The following is an 18,073-nucleotide window of genomic DNA, read 5'->3' as shown; positions in this document are numbered from 1 at the left end:
ACCATTAAATGTAGTAAAATGTAGGACATGGCCAACAAAAATGGCAGAACAGTGTTATAAAACATTACTGGAGAAAAGAGGAACATTATATTTGGAAATGCAGCCTCAGCATTTTCAGCTAATTACTTTCAAAAAAAGAGAAAGAAATCCATGCTGGGTAAAAACAAGCATGCCCTCAGGCCCAGGTCTAATATTAGTCACCCTGGCAAGCTATTAAAAAAAAACCAGATTTTTCTCACCTACATCTGACCTAATTATTGATATCAAATACTAAATCATTTTTCAGATTTTAACCCGATAAATACCAGCTTTTTTTCATGACGCTGCCATGTTTTTTGATGTAAAAAAGAAACAGAAATTAATTATTTCAATATACAACATGCAAAGTAAATTCTTTATTGTGTTGAATGTTTGATTGGCGTATGGAGAAGACACACAGACATGCTTAAATGCATGTGTTATGCTTTAATGGAAGCAATTTGAATGGATTTCAATGGGACATTTTTGGTGCTTAACAGTACGAGTGTGAGTGTGTTTGTGCACAGTGTATTTTTGCCTTACTATAGGAGCTGGAAATAACGTCAAATAGAAATATACAATCTTGCCAAAATTCACGACATATGCATGAATTTTGGCAAAATTATCAAAGGACAAAGAACTAAAAGCGTGACAACAGTCCCTAAGTGTCAAGGTGGAAACTTGATCACCTTCAGGATGTTGACGTTCAAATCAAATCCCCCTGATCTTCATGAAAGGATGAGAGTCTGGTGCTGTCGTCATGGGAATGTTACAGCGTGGACAATAAAGCACAGAAGTCAGAGTGAGCTGTTTGTCAGAGGAGTTTATTCATTTATGTACAAGCGCGTCCGTCACAGAGGCGGAGACTGTCTGACACATACAAAACAATAGGAACTGTATAAGGTGCAAAAAACATACACTGATGCATGGAGTCTGTCCCCCCCCCCACACACACACACAAACACACCCCCACCCTCACCTTAAAAGCCAGTATGTACAGCAGGTTCACATTGACTTACATCAGACAACAGCACAGTTACAAGCTAACGGGGAAAAAACCGCAACAAACTGCCTCCACGCTGACTTGCTCGCAGACTTGTGGGCTCTTCCGCTGAAAGCACGATGAGGGATAGAACATTATGTACAAGACTGAGGAGCATTTATGTTGAAAAATTGGAATCCATTTTGAGTAACCGCACATGCTAACGCTACTTCCGTCAATCCACACAGGGCCTAGTGGACCTGGTGATGTCTACATGGCAGTGAAGTGTGTAGGCAGTGGAACGTATAGTCTTTATAAAAAGAAAATGAAACGAAAGAAAAAAAGCACCATTGACTTGTGATAAGTGACTTTTTTTTATGCTGTGTTCCCACCGGCGAGTTTCCAGCTAAGTCGGTGTACAGACGCGACTAGATGCTAATTTTGCTTTCAGCCACCCGGCCCAAATCGCAACTAGCAAAGAATCGCGTTGACGTGATGACTAAACGACGTTGAAATTCTCCAGAGGCGCGTGGATCCGCAAAACCAACCCGGAGCCAGACACAACTTGGCAATTATTAGCTAGTTAGGCCAGACAAACAATTTGGCGACTTGCTAGCTCGTATCGAGGCCAGGCCAGGATTTCCCTGGAGCGATACCAACTACAGGCGTTACGTCTCAGCTGCGGAGCTTAACAATGAAATTACGCTACTTCCCTCCATGCTGAGGTCCGTAATTCGAAAGCACAAAAATGCACTAAAGAGATTTACGCATATGGCGTGGCGCGAAAAATCGCAGTTGGTGAGAATGTAGCATGACACAGCAATCAGGGGTTTACAGCAAGTGACCTTATTTTTAGTCAGTGTATAGTTGTTGAGTCTGGAATGTGCCTCAGAGACATTCACGCACGCACACACACACACACAGCTACAGTAGAGTGTGTGACTACAGGAGCTGGACTGAGGCTCTTGGATGAGGAACCAACGGCAGCCGTGTCGGTCGAGGTTTCTGAGTTTACTGAAGCACGCACGCTGTTAAGAGTCCAATCCATTGTCGGTATAAGCGGCGATTCAAGAAGCACAGTTACTATGGTTGCTTTACAAGTCCGGCATGTGTCAGTATTTGCAGCTTCTGCGTTAGCATGAGGCTAGATGTTAGCTCTGAACTTCACCATGTTGTTGTTGTTGTTGTTGTTGTTGCCGTTGTCTTGTTGTTCTGTAGATGAGCTTCTTCTATTATTTCCAGGTATTATCGAGGGCTGGTAACTGTGACGCATGTGCAGACCGCCCAGGCCAGCTTCAGTCTGAATGAAGGTATACATGCACAACGTTCCCACGGGTGAAAGATTGTAAATTTGAAAAAAAACAAAAAAAAAACTTTTTCAATGCCCTTGAACACTCTTGAAAATCACCCTGAATAGACATGGCTCATTGAAAGTGCTTGAATTTTGTGCAAGTTGAGTTGACATTTAGGTAAATGTCTCCCTCGTTTGTTACGACGCCACCTACTGTTTCATGCCCCGCGGTGTTGTAGACAAACGTGGAGACGTGCGCGTCTAACGTTCAGCAAGAGAGAGCAAATGGCGGCGTGTTGCCTGGGAAACGCACCAAAGAAAATCACAAAGACCGACTTGGACCAAGATCCCAAGGACAATCACTTGTCCAGTGGACGCCAAGGGGGCAAAGTGACTCTTTCAAGTTGCCCTCCCGTCTTAAGCTGTGTCAGCACATTCAGTCCATGAATTCTGAGAGAATGGGTCCCGGAAAGTCCTTGAATTTGAAGTCAACCAAGGTGTGGGAGCCCTGCATGCAGTAGTAGCTTGACTCCCAAAGGTCTGGTTTTAGTTGGACACCCTAGCCGGGTACTGGCTGTAAGATCGAGGCTGTGATAGCGTTATTTTAGACGTTCATCACAACAGAGCCAGCAAAAAAAGAAGTGGAGGAAACCGTTGTCGGAGGAGGCGAGGAAGAGGAGATGACTGACGGAGCGAGGGGTCACACACGAGTAAACAGCAGACCGGCTTTTTTTTTCAAATGGCAAGAATCAATAAAACACAGAAGCATGCAAAACCAAGGTCTGTTCTGTTTACAACAAACGCACATGACCGGGTCATGATCGAGTCAGCTGTGACTTTTTTACAACAGTGAGGATAACGTAGTAGACAATGCATGGATGTTTACGGTGGTGTGGTAAAAAAAAAAAAAAAGAAAAGTACTCCAAAACTGTAGGGGGAGCTCTGTAGAGAAAAAAAGGCAAAAAAAACAAAACAAAACGACTTTGTGGAGCGTCACAAATTCAACAAAAGGAAAAAAAACAAAAAAACTTTAAATATATCAACATAAATAAACAAAGGAACACTAGTGTTTCCTTTCAAACATTTACAAATAAATACTTGGTTTTGACTTTTTGACCATTTTGAAACCTAAACTGCCAGAATAGATTTTGAGTGAGGAAAAAAAATGTATAAAAAAATTGGTGTTTGCTTTAAGAACAAAACAAAAACGAGTTGCACAACTTAGTACACTGAGCATGCTCAATAGTATAAGAGTTTAAACTGGTGGCTATGTGTACACTGTGGTACTTACAGTATGTGTCGTCCCCCAACTCTCTGAGACCGAATAAACACTTTTAAATAAATATATAGACAGTTTCTTAAAAAGATTTAAAAAAAACAAACAAAAACAAAAGAAAGAACAGGAAAGTAAGACGTGAGGTGAGGAGGTGAGAGGTTTATGTGCCGCTCTTCTGCTCCCATTCCTGCAACACAGACACGGACAGAGAGAAGCACGATTAGTTTGCGTGCATTAATGGGTCCGGTGTGTAGAGTCGAGGTGAAAACTGAAGATGTACAATCACCTCATTGTATGAAATGTTGTTTTAGAACACCATAAAAATGAGCTTCTTTTATGCATAGAAGGAGCCAGGTCAGCTCTACAGTCGCTCACGACGGACAAAAGAAATATCTTTTGAGTTTTGATGCCGACGTACGATGAAAGGTCAAGCTCATTAACCAGATTAATATGAGTGTGTAGGACAGGGAAACACTGATTGTAGCCACTTCATAAACTGCTCTTCTTCTTTTTTCCCACTAGGTCAAATGAAGAATAAACTTAAAATCATGACGATGCTGCTGCGTTTGTTTAATTTTGTTTAATTGTTTAGTTTGCTGCTTTATTTTGCCTTCAGACCGGTGCTTCTGACCAGAAACTGAGAATTTGTCTCACTCCCCTACACCAAAGCCCATGAAGAAAATCAGCGATATGACACGAGAGCAGCCTCCGTCAGAAAGTTTAAATGTGTTATTTACTTATCATTTACTCGCGTGTTTTGACATCCGTCCTTCTGGTTCACCAAAGTCATGCAAACGTATCAAAGGAAGCACCATGACGATTATCTCCATGGACTATGGTGTGGTAGAGCGAGCGGTATCAAAAACAACAAGTTTCAGTTGCGTGCTAACCCAAGTCCACCACTCACTGACCTTGGCCTTTCTGAGGACGTGTCCCCGCACTGTCGAGGGCTTCTGACCGGCCTGCTGGCGGCGGAGCAGCGAGGCGCTGTTGACCGGCAGGGAGCAGGACTCTGTGTCGCTGGTGTCGCAGCTGGAGAACGGAGAAGACTCCTGTGTCCGCCGCAGCATTGCCGGCGACTGTGCAAACAAACGCGGAGGAGGAAGAATTAGTAATTGATTCCTGAACAGCCGTGACACTTCAGTTACAGGCACGTGTTCTGACCTGCAGGCCAGAGGAGCCAGCTTTGGGTTCGATGGTGAGGCCCAGGGTGACGCCTCCGCTCAAGGCCTTCTTCAGACTCTCCTTCACCTCCGTCACCTCCAGCTCCAGGGTCACCCTCTCCTCCTCTTTCTTCCGGCAGTCGTCCTCCACCTTCTTCAGTCGCTCCGACAGGGAGCCGTGTGAACGCTTGCCTAAAGGACAGAGGGGCGGGTGAATTCTCTGCGAGTATTTTTGGTGTCGCTGTTGTGGGGGGAAAAGTGAGAAAGCTTCTTACAGGACAGACTTTTGACTTTTCAGTTGCTCTCTTACCAGCAGCAGCCTCCACAGCAGTGCGCAGGTCTCTCCTCTCCTTCTTCAGCTGTGTCAGATGGTTCCTGATGTCTTGTTTCCTCTTCATCAGCTCTTCCTCCTTGGCCTGCAGCCTCTTGGCGTCGGCCTCCACGCGATTCTTCCCGTACTTGCATTGCTCGGCATCTGGATCACAGAGATTTGGCGCAAATTTAAGGTCGGCGTCTTTCTCTTTCTGATCCGCCACACAATAAGAAAGCCACAACTTGAGTTATTGTTATCGCAGAATGTGGACCATGTCTAGTCTTCCGTCTTTCAGATAAGTCAAATTTAAAGACCCCCAAACTTGTCCCTTTTATCCATTTTGATTTTTATAACTTCCCGCACCAAAGTCCATTCAGAAAAACAGCAATTTAAGCGCACAGGAACATGGCCTCTGCTGGTCTACGTCTGCCCCTATTAGTACATTTGTGTCACTTCAGCAAATCCTGAATGACAGATTTCGTAAACCACAGTCACAAAATAGCACATTTAACCCTTTTAATGGAGGCAGCGGTGGATCAAAAAAACTCAACTCATCCATGTAAAATCACACATTTTCTCTATGAACTTTGGTGCGGCGGAGTGATCGGTTTACAGAGCAACACAAACTCAGTTTCCAGGCCGTGGATAGTGTTCACTTAAACTGGATTTTACTAGGTAAAGCTTTACTTAGGTGAAAAGGGATTTTCCTGTGACATGAAACCAGGACCCCAGACCAACATGTGAGCTGGAAAAAATAAAGGAAAAGGGGGATTTGGGCCTTTATTATCAGGGCACTGTTGAGACCTGAACCCACACAGCCTCAAGACAGCCAATAATTACACCAAGAAGATGCCTTCACTGACTGGAAAATACACCATCCACCCGTGTGTGTGTGTGTGTGTACTTATGAAGAATAACTCAATCAAACCACAGCTGACTTCTTCAAATTCAATCCCCTTATTTGACGCTGGAAATCTGAAGACTGTGTGGTAAATCCGACATGACACATATTTGGTGTTTCCCACTCTGACATTTGGTGGAGGACGGGCTACAACAAGCGTTTTTTTAAAAACCCTCCGCATTCACACGTTGGCCAACATAAATAAATAAATAAATAAATAAATCTATTTACTACCACAGGCTTTGTCACGACTACATTTTCGTCCACGGTGCTGGGCCGTGCCTCGGCTTTCAGGTCCGAGCGCTGGAAGGAGGGCTCGGGTCTGGCCCACGTGCGTCACACAAATCATCTCGAGGGGAGGAAAGGTTTTTAAGGTTTTCAAGTTATTTACTCCCCTCCCCAATCCCGAATTAAACCCGACTGTAATTTGGATATCCTGCATTTTCCAAATGGCTGTGGAGCTGAGCTTTGCTAGAAAGCAATCAGTGGTGGTGAGGCTGGAACTGGGGGAGCCAGACTCCCTGTCTGCTGCTCGCTGTCAGCACATGGCGTGACTGGAGAAGGTGGACTACAGTCAGGAGGCACCATGTTCGACATAGCTTTTAATGTCTGACGTTAAAAAACACTTTATTCTACTAATAAGGACACACTTTTTCTCGCGCGTTACTTACCAGAGTTGTTGCGTTTCAAAGAGGCCGTGCCATTCATCCCATTGACTCCATTCTTCTTAGACTGGTTCTTTGGCTCCACCTTCTGTTTCGATGCCATCCCATTGGTCGCTGTGCCCTTCTTTCCCTTCAGCTGAGTGTAAAAAGGAGCAAGGAGGAGGGAGACTTTTTAAATTTAGCCATTTACCTCTCATTTAAGTTATCACATGTACGGTACATAACCCCGGAAAATGTACCAAAAAAAAAAAGTAGTTGACAGGGACCAAGTACAGAACCAGGTCTATACCAGAGTTTATACCAATCTGTGGCATAGCATAGGCACTAAATGATGAAACACATTTATATTCTTCTTCATTGATACTTCACGGATTTGCATTTAGCTTTGTATTACTACAATACGGGTAGTATTTTTGAAAAATTGTGCTTCGGGACGGGACCTCGTTCTCAGAATATAAACAGTGTCCACCATCTTTGCTAACAGTTACGCTAACAGGACCAAGTGTCACTGTTGGGCATGTAACAAAGAAAAAGAATGTAGATGTTTCTTCCCTCGGGGGGAAACTGAGGTTGGGACGTACAATTTTTCAAAAATATACCTATTCTAGTAACACAAAGGTAAATGCAAATCGCTGAAGTGTTCCTTTAAACTTGAAATAGGAAAACAAACAACTCTTGGGTGAGTGGGTTCTCCGAGTTCCGGGGTTTTTGTTGTGTTTTTTTGTCGGACCCAATAGAGTATCCAGAGTATCCAGTGTATCGGGTGACGCGGGACAATGGACTTTGTACGTAATCTGAACACGCCCTAAAACTCAGGGGAGGTCTTACGTCATAAGATTACAGCCTTTACACAAGTTAATTCCAGAACAATGCGTCGATATTGACACAGTGTGACACAATAGCTGACTGCAGCGCGCTGTAAGCAAACCTCGCTCCTCAAAGCCGGGGACGCTACTTAGTGGTCGCAGAGGAAATGTTAACACGCCATCGGACAACGCCACACCGCGGCGCACACATCAGAGAAGAGGCGGGGAGGAGGCGGAGCTTCCCACAACACCATGCGGTGACTTATGGGGCTGTGGAGGCGAGGGTGGTACTTAGAGGAGGGCCATAAAAAAATACAATGACACACATACACACACACACACACGCGTGCTATACTTTATACTCAGATTGTACTGGATAACACATAAACATTTGTCTTTTTCACATTAGAACACAGTTGTTGATCTGTAGCATATGGTATTGATAATAAATCAGTAAAACATAATTTAACTGCTGCAGTCAGGGATGATTTCTGCCTGTTTTTCCATTTTTCAACAACTTATTTTCACATTATTCTCCGGGAACTATGACTTTCTCCAACATTTAGCAGATTTTAAGTTGCATTACAAATAAAAAACATACGCTGAAATAAAGAAGGGTGAGAACAGTGTGCAGCCAAAGCAGGTTAGTGTGTTAGTCACCTGAGCTTTAGTTTTAGAATCAGCAGAGATGAACTTTGAGGAGATTTTAGAAACAGGGGCTTTGTAGTGAGTGGAGGAAGAGGAAGCAGAGGAAGAGGGAGGCTTGGGAGGATAGCGGGAGGTCAACTTGGGGGAGGGCATGTTCTCATAGAGCTCAGTGCTCTCCTCTGTCAGTTGGCGCCCCCCTGTGCTTGGACTGGAGTACTGCGCCTCGGGGTCCTCGAGTTAGAGCAGGCAAGCAAGCAAGAGGAAGAAAGAATAAGAGAGGAGGAGAAAAACATGAGGAAGTAAGAGAAGCAATAGTGATAGAAATATAACATTAGTTACACTGCAGTACAACATTAAAGTGACCAGAGGAGAAAAAAAACTACTTGTCCAGATGTTTAAAAGTCAAGTTTTCTTAAGGCAAGGGTTAGGGTAAGGATTTCTCCTTCACTTTCATGACAACCACAATTGTCCTGAAATCACAGCAGTAACAGAAAGTAGTCACAATTTCCAGGATGAATAGAGAGTGAGATTTGACATTTTGCAGCCATGATAAATAGTCAAAAGATTATGAAGGAACTGTAGATATGCCGTAGTTGAACGATTCTCTGTGAGTCAGAGTAGATCAGGAGAGCATAGATCACGTGACACTTTCAAAACTGCCAATAAATAGAGCCCAAAGCTATTCAAACTCTTTTGATTCAGCACACAAGACAGTTAAATTGCTACATGTAATGATTTACTGGTGAAAAAAAAATCTACACGTGGCACCTTTAATTAGCAGTTAGCTAATCTTACCATTCCATTAATGGGCACGTCATCGTAGTGCAGAGCTGTTCCAGTGGGACAGGCGTAGCCGTTGACCGGGTTGTCCAGGTACGGGTTAGGAGAGACGGCACGTTTACTGGTGAAGCTGAAAGGAGAACACACCAAGACGTCAGGTGCCATGCGCCTTAACTACGCACTATACTTTACGTTACACATTTGTTAGTTCTTTTTTCAGTCGCGAGAGCACAATGCGGAGCGTGACGTCATACTGCTGCGACAATGGTTTTTTGGGTCGCCAAATCAGCTGACTTTCGTGGGGGGAGCTGGTCTAGCTTCACCCGGACTGTACCATTTTTCTCTGGTACCCCAAGGGAAGGGTGCCAAAGAATGCAACCACCTATTGTGGTAGTGTTCCTAATAGAAATGCAAAAAAAATTGTGCCACTCAATTGTGATTCCAAAAGTGGGACCATGCCCCACTGGTGGTCTTTGATGGTACTGCAGGGCGTTCCGGGTCATTAAAAGAACACTTTTGATCTTCGTGGTTTTACAGATCGTATCCGATTTTACCTTTTCTTTTTCTGATAACTGATTCCAGTGATTTCGTCCAGTATTGCACAGTAAAGAAAACAAATTTATGAAATTATACATATAAACAAAATAGGGTTGTCTCCCTCACCAGAAGGACTGCTTGGCCAGCTGGATGACGTTGGCAGTGGTCTCGACGTCGATGTAGTCATAATGCAGCGTGGCGGGGTCAGTGGTGGAGCCGGTCTCCGCCAGCAGAACCCCCAACCATCGACCCATCTCCTCAGACGAGGAGGCCTGAGAGAGTTCACATCAGATCGGTTTATACAATTTATTTTCTGCACTTTAGAAATGAAGAGAAATGAAAGAGAACGCAGCCGAAAAAAATGAGAACGAATAAGATGAATCATTTCTGATACAAGGTCAAAACAGTGTCCCTGACTCAAAGACTATGGTCACTGAGCTCCCAAATCGGCATTGCATCACACAACTCTGCGTCATCAAGTACACAGAAACAAGTCAGGAGGCCTGACCACATGAGAGGAACACAGCGGATATATATAAAGTATTTCCCTGCACTCGACACAATGAATACGAGACGGAACCACATTTGGTGCACTAACTCACCTCCAGCACTGCCACTTCTTGGCTGTTGCGAAGCAGGCGGAAGGCAAAGGGATGTTTGTGGTCCAGGCCGGGGCTGACCTCACAGCCTCGCAGCGGCAGCGAGGCGATGTGGCTCTTCAGGTCGTCCCGGTCCTTGTGGAGCAGCAGCTGGTTGTCTTTCAGGCGGCACCAACGCTCGCGCCAGCGGTTGTTGGACAACACGTTCAGGTAGCCTGTCAATCAAAGCAGGGGTTTGTTGTTTAAAGACTACTAGGTAGGTACCGACACAGTTTTATCAATGCTGACTTCGCACAAAGTCCACAGAGGAAAACAGCATTTTTAGCTCACAGTTCACAGGAGTTGCTGGTCTACTGCTGCCTTGTTTTAGTAAGTTACGTAGTTACGTAGTGGGATGTTGTACCGGTGCAACGACGACTAACAACGACATCGAAGCTAGAATGAGAATAGACTTCGGGCGTTGGAACCCAATCAGCTCACTGGTGGTTGGAGCTGGTTATTTTGGTACTATTCTTCTACTACGCAAAAAAAATACGTACCGTGCCATAACCGAATCGTTGCACTCGGTGGGAACTAGCCATTAGGTCAATTTGACCAAAGGATTTCTGACACTGAAGTCACAGGACGACATATTTAAAGTAAAATCGCTGATTTTTTCTATGGTGTTTGGTGCTGGAGAGTGAGCCTGTTACCAAACGGCAGTTTCCGGCCTCGTAAGGATTCCTAATGGTGAGATAAAGGGGGCAAACAAACACTCAAGATATTGTAGACTAGATTAGATTTATGGTAGATTTTAATATGTGAGGCTTTTGTTTAAGTGGTTAAAATCAGGGTTTTTCTTTTCTTTTCTTTTTTCTGCACCCAATGGGGGGGAGCAATTACAAGCAATTGCTTTCCAAGCTAGTAAATGCTTTCTATGTGTCAGTAACTCATAGAACCGCACTTTGTTTTTTAATAACGTCCATTTTTCTTCTTCTCACCACATGTGGGTACGTCTTCCTCCGCCGACGACGTCTGCTCATCCGTGGACGGCTTCTTCTTCCCCAGCCCGATGATCTTGGTGATCTTCTTCCCCGCGCCTTTGCCCACCGTCCCCGTCTTGTTCTCCGACTTGGAGTTCTTTTTCCCTTTTCCTGAGACACACGGACAACAAGACACAAGACACTTCAAATGAAATCCATGACTCACAACGAAATCAGTAAAGCAAACGCGCGAGAAAGGACTCCCGCGGACTTAATGTGCCTTGCCATCATTATCCTAACTGGGGGAAATTACAGAGGGAGATGTTTCGAGTTAATTTATGTTGATTCGATTACGTGTGGATGCTTTTTTTCCAACCCTGTAACGAGGAAGCGAGGAATCTTAAGATTCCACTGTAAACAGCCATGAGTTAGAAATCACTTGTACCAGGTTTAATCAGACCCTTGTGGCTTCGAAAGCTTTTTGTTGAAGGATTAGGATCCACGTGCGATCCCAGCCTATCCTAGTTTCTATCCAGAGAGGGGAGGAGGGAGAGGAGGGAGAGGAGTGACGGTGCACATTCTGCTGGAAGTCAAATAAGCTGCTCCATCTCTCCGACTGTTCAAAGGAGGGAAATGGCTTCTGCTTGGCTCACTGTTTTTAGAAACTGTGGTCTGTGGTGTTTTTATGAGTGTGACAGAGTTAAAAGCAAGAAAATTAAAGACGAGAAAGAAAGTGAAAGGAAAAAATAAAAAGTCAGATATCGACGCAGAGACGACGGTGGACAAAACGTAGCAGAGGAAAACGAATAATCCTTAATATTAAGCGATAGAAACTCTTTGGATTTGATTGTTTTTGGCCCTCATGAGCTTCGGTTTCCACATTTTTGGTACCGTATTTGGCCCCCGACATGATGCGACAGCTACCGCGGCGACAGCATTAATTAAACAGGGAGCCGTCCGCACACGAGTCAGTCGCGGGGTTCTTTTCTCGTAATATGAAATAAGAATACAAACACACGACAATGCAGTCCCGAGGTGGAAAGCAGACACACCGCTACCTCAGGCCACAGATGTGAAAGTGATTTGCAAAGAAGGAAAGAAAGAAAAAGGGGAAGAATTACTATTTTTTCCCCGTCAGGAGATGAGGCACAGGAAAAGTCTGATCAGGTAAATTTGATTCCAGTAAATCAGCTTTTTTTTTCTTTTTGTTACCAGCCATGGAAAGAACGAAGGCCGATGAAGCTAAAAACGCTGACACATCGGTTGTTTTTATGGTTGCTCTACATGAAATAAAGAGGGTAACACGACACAAAATGAAATCAAATCACATTACATCATATGCTGTCTTGTTACTGGGAGCCTTTGCAGTCATTTCGGTGAGTTCATGCGATGCAAGTGACCGCTAAGGGTGGGAAATGTATTGGTATTATATCAATAAATTAGTGAATTAGTGAATTGTTTAATGTGAAGCCAAATTAATTGTATTCTAGCAAAATGTGACCATATTTATAAAAGTTTGGTTTTTTTTGTTCTTCACATAATTATCCCTTATTTAACATTAAAAAGCCAAAGACATAAACCAGGTATTATCTGAAATTAAAGGTAATAACAGTGTTTTCGATATTATTTTGGGTGCAACCCAGTGAGGATGGAAATTGTACAGTCATAAATACCAGGTCAGAAAGGTCAAACCTCCTCCAAGCGCCTGCTCTTTCCAAACGTACACAACCAGGTTGATGAATCACAGCCCTGCGCTGCCTCCATAATCACATTCAGAATTCACAACTGAATTGTGTTAAATTTGAGACAATCCAAATAACCGAGCTGACACGTACGTACAAATGAAATTTCTCTCCCTGAGGAGAATCTGCCTGCTGAGCAAACAAACGGTAAATAATCAGAGACTATTTCATCCGTATCTCTTTGCTTTGGCATCCAGTTGTGCTCAGGGAAGACCATCTCTGTGTTAAAAATCACGTTCCATAAATCCAAATGCTCGTTTGTCATGCTTCATGCATTGTTTTTATTAAAGGCTCGCCTTTTTCAGTCCTCCCCTTAAAGTCAGATGATGACGGGGGGAAAGGCAACAGAAATATCCCCATGTAGATGTCGAACTTGGTCCAAGTTGAGGTGCGATTTTTTTTTTGTTGATCCCGAGAAACGACACTGACATGGGGATTACAGTTCAGTGGTAGTTTATAAAATAAATAAAGTAAAACCATCTAATCCACGTCCTCGTTTTGTCTCCAGGTGAAACTGGCTGTTGGACTTTTCCTTTGAACTCAACACATCCGACTTTAAAGTCTCGATCGAACTCAAATTTGGAGATAAAGCTGGAATATCATGTCAAGATTTAAATAAACATGTCGACTTTAATCTCGACCGCTCCACAGAAGCTGCAACTGAATCCCGACGGTCAGCCTCAGACGTGGTTGGAGCGTGAACGTGAGTTTTTGACCTGCTGAAACTCTTTTTTTCTTGACTGGAAGCGGGAAAAATATCAATCAAGTCGAGTCTCTCGTAGTGTCTCTCTTTGGTGACGTTACCGGCTGTTTGGTATTCGGTGGCAGTTTCTGTAGAGCGGTCACGCTCTCTGATCGAGGTTAAAGCCGATAAACAGTTTCCTGAAGAGTTAATGGGGTCAACTGCTCCTTTCAGGTTTTCCTCCATAAAACATGACGTCAAGTTTTCAATTTAGAGGAAAATAGATAATAAAGTTTAATAACAAAGGACGTTTTATGTGACGTCTCTGAACTTCCGGAGGCAAAGACTCAATTCCGGACTCTGGACCTGTCCAAATGGGAGTTCAGATTCGGGACCCGGGTCTAATGGTGCATTCAAATCATCATGCATGTACATTTAATGGTTAAAAATTGCCCGGCAGGACTGACCTGAAGAAAAGTCACCATACTTTCCGCGTTGTGTGTCCACAGAGCTCGAGTATACCGCACATTCCCGCGGTTAAATTCGTGCTAAAATGAGGTCAAAGCATTAATGTGTGTGTCATGGGTGCACAATGACACTCTTTTCCTTATTTTATGTATTAGCTAGTAGCTGTGACAGACTTCTGTTTGCAGGAATCATTGATATTTCAGGGGGTTAGTGTAACTCAGACAGCAGCAGGGACATTATTGGACACTTAAGAGACTGCTGTGAAACATGACAAGAAAACCCTGCAACTTTTTCACTTAATTCCCCTTGTCTATCAAAGAGTGCGGTCGATGCACTGGCGTCATCCTCTGCCGCTCTTAAATGTCCTATCATTATGGTGTTTTATTCTTCTTTCCATTGCAAATGAAGCAGAAAGGGATTTTCCAAGTTAAGTATTTTTTTTTTTTTTTTCAGTTTCCCACCAATGCTAAAACACTCTGGATGTAAATGAATCATTTCTGGTCGAAACAGATGGATTTTCTGTTGTTGTTGTTTTTTTTCATACAAAGAGCCACGGAGCATCATTTCATTGTTGCGATGTGCCGTGGAGCCTCACCTTGGTCCTTGGGGTCGCTGTGTCCGTTCTCGTGGGGCGCCTCTCCGTCTGAGCTCGGCCTGTCACATGACGACTTCTGGCCACGCGAAGACCGTGAAAGAGAAGGCACACAAAGTCGTCGAAGCGGCTCTTTTTCAAGACATGAACACACAAATACTGTACATCTGTCTAATTGTGTCGTGCATTAGAAAGAAGAAGAAGAAGAAGAAGAAGAAAAAAAGCATTAGGAGCATCTGCAACATGTTATAGATGAATAATTAGGCTGGGCTTGTGTTTGCTGTGCCAAATTGGAGGCGGTTTGTCATTATAAACACACATGTGTATACAGTGCAGACACATAAGGGTCCCCCCCTTTTGTGCTATTTGCCAAACAGGCTTTTTTTATTACGCAGTGTGATTGTGTTTGATTGTGCCAAGAAAAGAGGCCTCGGGGAATAGGAGGTACACGTACGAATGCTTGTCCACTATGGGACAATGGAATCCAGGATTATGAGGCACAAATGAGACAAATAAACTGTTTCACTGCCTCTGAGATTCAAGACAATTAACGTGAACATGCGGTGCCAAACAGAGGTTGGATTGTATAGCATTTTTTTTATCTATTGTGCTTTATGCTAACAGTTTGTCAAATTACTAGAGCGTATGAAATGTGAAATAAGTTCTGCAGTCTTTCAGCTCATTATTTTTTGTCTTAAGGCTCTGTTAGTGCGCGTTGCATATCACGGACCCTGGAATACTGGTGTGTCAGGGTCCTGTAGTATCCCACTTCACCATCGGGTGGATGCGGGGAATAGGACGCATTCCAGCCAAAGAAGAAGAGAACGATGCTATAGCTCCCTCGGAAACGCCTGGTTCAAGGGTCGGGGTGTCAGCCAGTTCGTGGGTCGCCAGGTCGAGGCTCGGAGGACTTTCCTTGGCGACTACTACCACATACTCTCTTCACGCGGGTCCGAAACCTGGGCCGGACATGCAGCTTGCGCATTACAACACAAAAATGAACATCTCCTTCAGTCTAACTTTTCTTAACTATTATTCACGCTGGTGAACACAGTGAAGCACATTTCCACCATGAGTTGGAGGAGGCCAAAAATAAAACCTGCTAAAAGAGGGGTGAATATTGCAGTCAGGATTTGTAGTTTGTGGCTGCATTGGCACAAATAGTATAATATCATCTTTAGCCGCTGGTGTTTCCATGGATCAGTGGTCGAGGGGTTTGATCCCAGGCTCCGCGAGTCTACGTGCTAATGTCTCCCTGAGCGAAAACACTTAAATCAACGAAAATCTGAACGTCTGTGTCCCGGGTGAATATGGGGGAAGGGTTGTGTGTGATAGACAGCATTTACTGTGCGTTACCTTTTCCAGTTCTGGTTTGTGCACAGGAGATCCAGATCGACCTCCGTCCAAGTCCACGCACCCGTTAACGCACACTTCCCGCATCACCTGCAACACACAGATGTACAGCATGAAATATTGGGTCCACAGCATGATCCGAACACATGGGTGTATCCCTGAAACATTTCCTCACACGATTGCCACATAATTAAGCAGCTCATTCCTTCGGTGTAGACGGCATGCCTGGACTAATGTGGGCCACATGTGTGGTAAAACTCCCTCAGTTTTAATGATTTCTTTCCTAAACGGAGCAAAAAAAACCCCCAGAAAATATTCACATTTAAGAAGCTGAAAGATCAAAGAGCTTGCTTTAATTATTGAAAAAAAGCCAACTCGATTAATTTAGTATCCATTAATCGAATAATCATAGTATATTTTTATGATTTAGTATTTAGTGTATATACAGTTAATTTGCACATATCAACACTTACTCTTAAATATAGTGGGTTGTTTTTAATTTGCTTATATTTTAGCTGTTGTATTTACTGCATATATATACTTCATATTGTTGTTTAATTGTTTAATTTTCCATTCTTCGTTGACATAGCTGTAACAAAAAACTATTTTCCCCGGGAACTAATAAAGATTTTTTCGATTCCTTCCTCACTCGGACGTTTCATAGTTAGCTTCCTGAAGTTAGAACAGAGACGGTAAAGTGGATGATGTCATCACAGGACGACCAAACTCAAACGGCCTGTTACCCTTGGATAGAAATACAGCTCTGTAGTCCTGTAAATGCTTCGATTTATCCAAGTATGTAAGTGCACCACTTTTAATGCAGAAACATTACATATTATATCTTTAAATTGCCCCTGTGGGGGACGAATAAAGTGTTTTTTGAATTGCATTGAATGTGTGGTAGGAACTGGTGGAGGGATTGTGGGGTGGGGATCTGCTATACATATTAGACACCGCAGAGATTTACTACGTCCATGGAATCCTTGTGCAAATGTGGTCCAGTAGGGGCGAATGAGATCTGCAGGACTCTGGACGAGGGCGCCAGTGTGCATTACCGTGACCTCGTTGGACTTCAGACCTGGCAACCCCCGTCGCCAAATACTGGCAGTCCCGGGGCACGCGGCGGTTGACAGCGGTGTGTGCGCAGATGAGCGTCGGCAGGGCAGAGGGAAATGAGATTTCGGATGAACCACTGTGTAAGCACGTCAGCTAATGCACTCCGACACACACACACACACTTTTCCACAAGCATTCTGAACCATCTCTGGCTGTGTAGTTCCTCCTCAGCTCATTGGTTTTGGCTCAGATGGAGCATAATTGGGTTTTGCGGGGAAAATGACAGGCTGTGGCTCCGGGGGTTTGGCCCAGAGAGCGACGCGGAGGCCAGAGAGCCGGACAGACGGCAGCCTCGACGGAGAGAACAGACTCGGGTATGAAGTCAAGCTCATGATGCAGAACATGTCGAGTTCTTCAGTGTCCATGAGAAAACTTGTTGGTGTATCCTTCAGCCAAGCGATTCTCGCGGATGGGTCGCAGGTGATTTTTGGGGGGGTCACCAAATGAACTGCTTGATCTTTTACTCCAGCCTTTACTCAAGATTTATTCATTAATTTATCTTCTACCGCTTTATCCTCCGTAAGAGGGTCGCTGGTGCGGTGCCAATCCCAGCAGACACATTCACACCTATGGTCAATCTAGAGTGTCCAATTTGCCTAATCCCCAAATCAATGCATGTTTTTGGACTGCGAGAGGAAACCAAAGATTAAGATTTATTAAATAAGAAAATGGAATATAAATGCGTAACAGTTAGGTGTTACAAATGGCACATCTACATCTATCTTGTCATTATAACCCGTCCCTCCACATGAAGTAGTACCAACAGACGGACACTGGTGACCACATAACCTCCTCGTAGTGGACAACCAGGACGCACCAGGGCCTGGATTGTCAATCTCACATTTGAATAACACTAAAATAAACGGTGAACTTTGAGCAGAAAAGGAGACCTTGGTGAACTGATGTCACGTCAGCATGTGAAGCAATAAATCGGGTCATGCTCTACTGGAAGAAAGAGGGAGGGAAACAATTAAAAAGGATCTTGGAAGCTTCAGGGGAATGAAGTAAGGACAGAATATGGATGTGCGTTCTATAAACACATCGTTAGCGGACAATGTCTGGGATAAGCATTACTGTAACTCACAGGCTTTGGAAAGCCTCAGGTACTCTCCTCGCTTTGCCTCCACCCTCCTTTCCTCTCTTACATTCATCCCTTTCCTCTGCCTCTCAACTTGTTTC

General features: G+C 44.0%; 1 protein-coding gene across 4 annotated transcripts in view; it reads right to left on the bottom strand.

Moving 5' to 3' along the window:
* Positions 1 to 821: 821 nt before the first annotated feature.
* The window catches only part of afap1 (actin filament associated protein 1), a 90,072-nt gene continuing 72,820 nt past the window's right edge, over positions 822 to 18,073 (bottom strand). For 3 of the 4 annotated variants that reach the window (XM_044021570.1, XM_044021569.1, XM_044021571.1), the window contains exons 7-18: positions 15,782 to 15,868; positions 14,429 to 14,504; positions 10,960 to 11,112; positions 9,983 to 10,194; positions 9,507 to 9,652; positions 8,859 to 8,973; positions 8,076 to 8,294; positions 6,616 to 6,745; positions 5,041 to 5,205; positions 4,732 to 4,922; positions 4,479 to 4,646; positions 822 to 3,754 (exon numbers count right to left, since the gene is read on the bottom strand). In XM_044021570.1, coding sequence (XP_043877505.1) covers positions 3,728 to 3,754; positions 4,479 to 4,646; positions 4,732 to 4,922; positions 5,041 to 5,205; positions 6,616 to 6,745; positions 8,076 to 8,294; positions 8,859 to 8,973; positions 9,507 to 9,652; positions 9,983 to 10,194; positions 10,960 to 11,112; positions 14,429 to 14,504; positions 15,782 to 15,868 — 1,689 coding nt within the window. In that variant the 3' untranslated portion in view covers positions 822 to 3,727. The remainder of the gene's footprint in view (positions 3,755 to 4,478; positions 4,647 to 4,731; positions 4,923 to 5,040; positions 5,206 to 6,615; positions 6,746 to 8,075; positions 8,295 to 8,858; positions 8,974 to 9,506; positions 9,653 to 9,982; positions 10,195 to 10,959; positions 11,113 to 14,428; positions 14,505 to 15,781; positions 15,869 to 18,073) is intronic. The other variant, XM_044021572.1, reaches the window with a different exon arrangement.

This window comes from Solea senegalensis, linkage group LG3, assembly GCF_019176455.1.
Source record: "Solea senegalensis isolate Sse05_10M linkage group LG3, IFAPA_SoseM_1, whole genome shotgun sequence".
Lineage (NCBI taxonomy): Eukaryota > Metazoa > Chordata > Actinopteri > Pleuronectiformes > Soleidae > Solea > Solea senegalensis.
The sequence above is the reverse complement of the archived record's forward strand: the minus strand, read 5'-3'. Positions and strand labels throughout refer to the sequence as shown.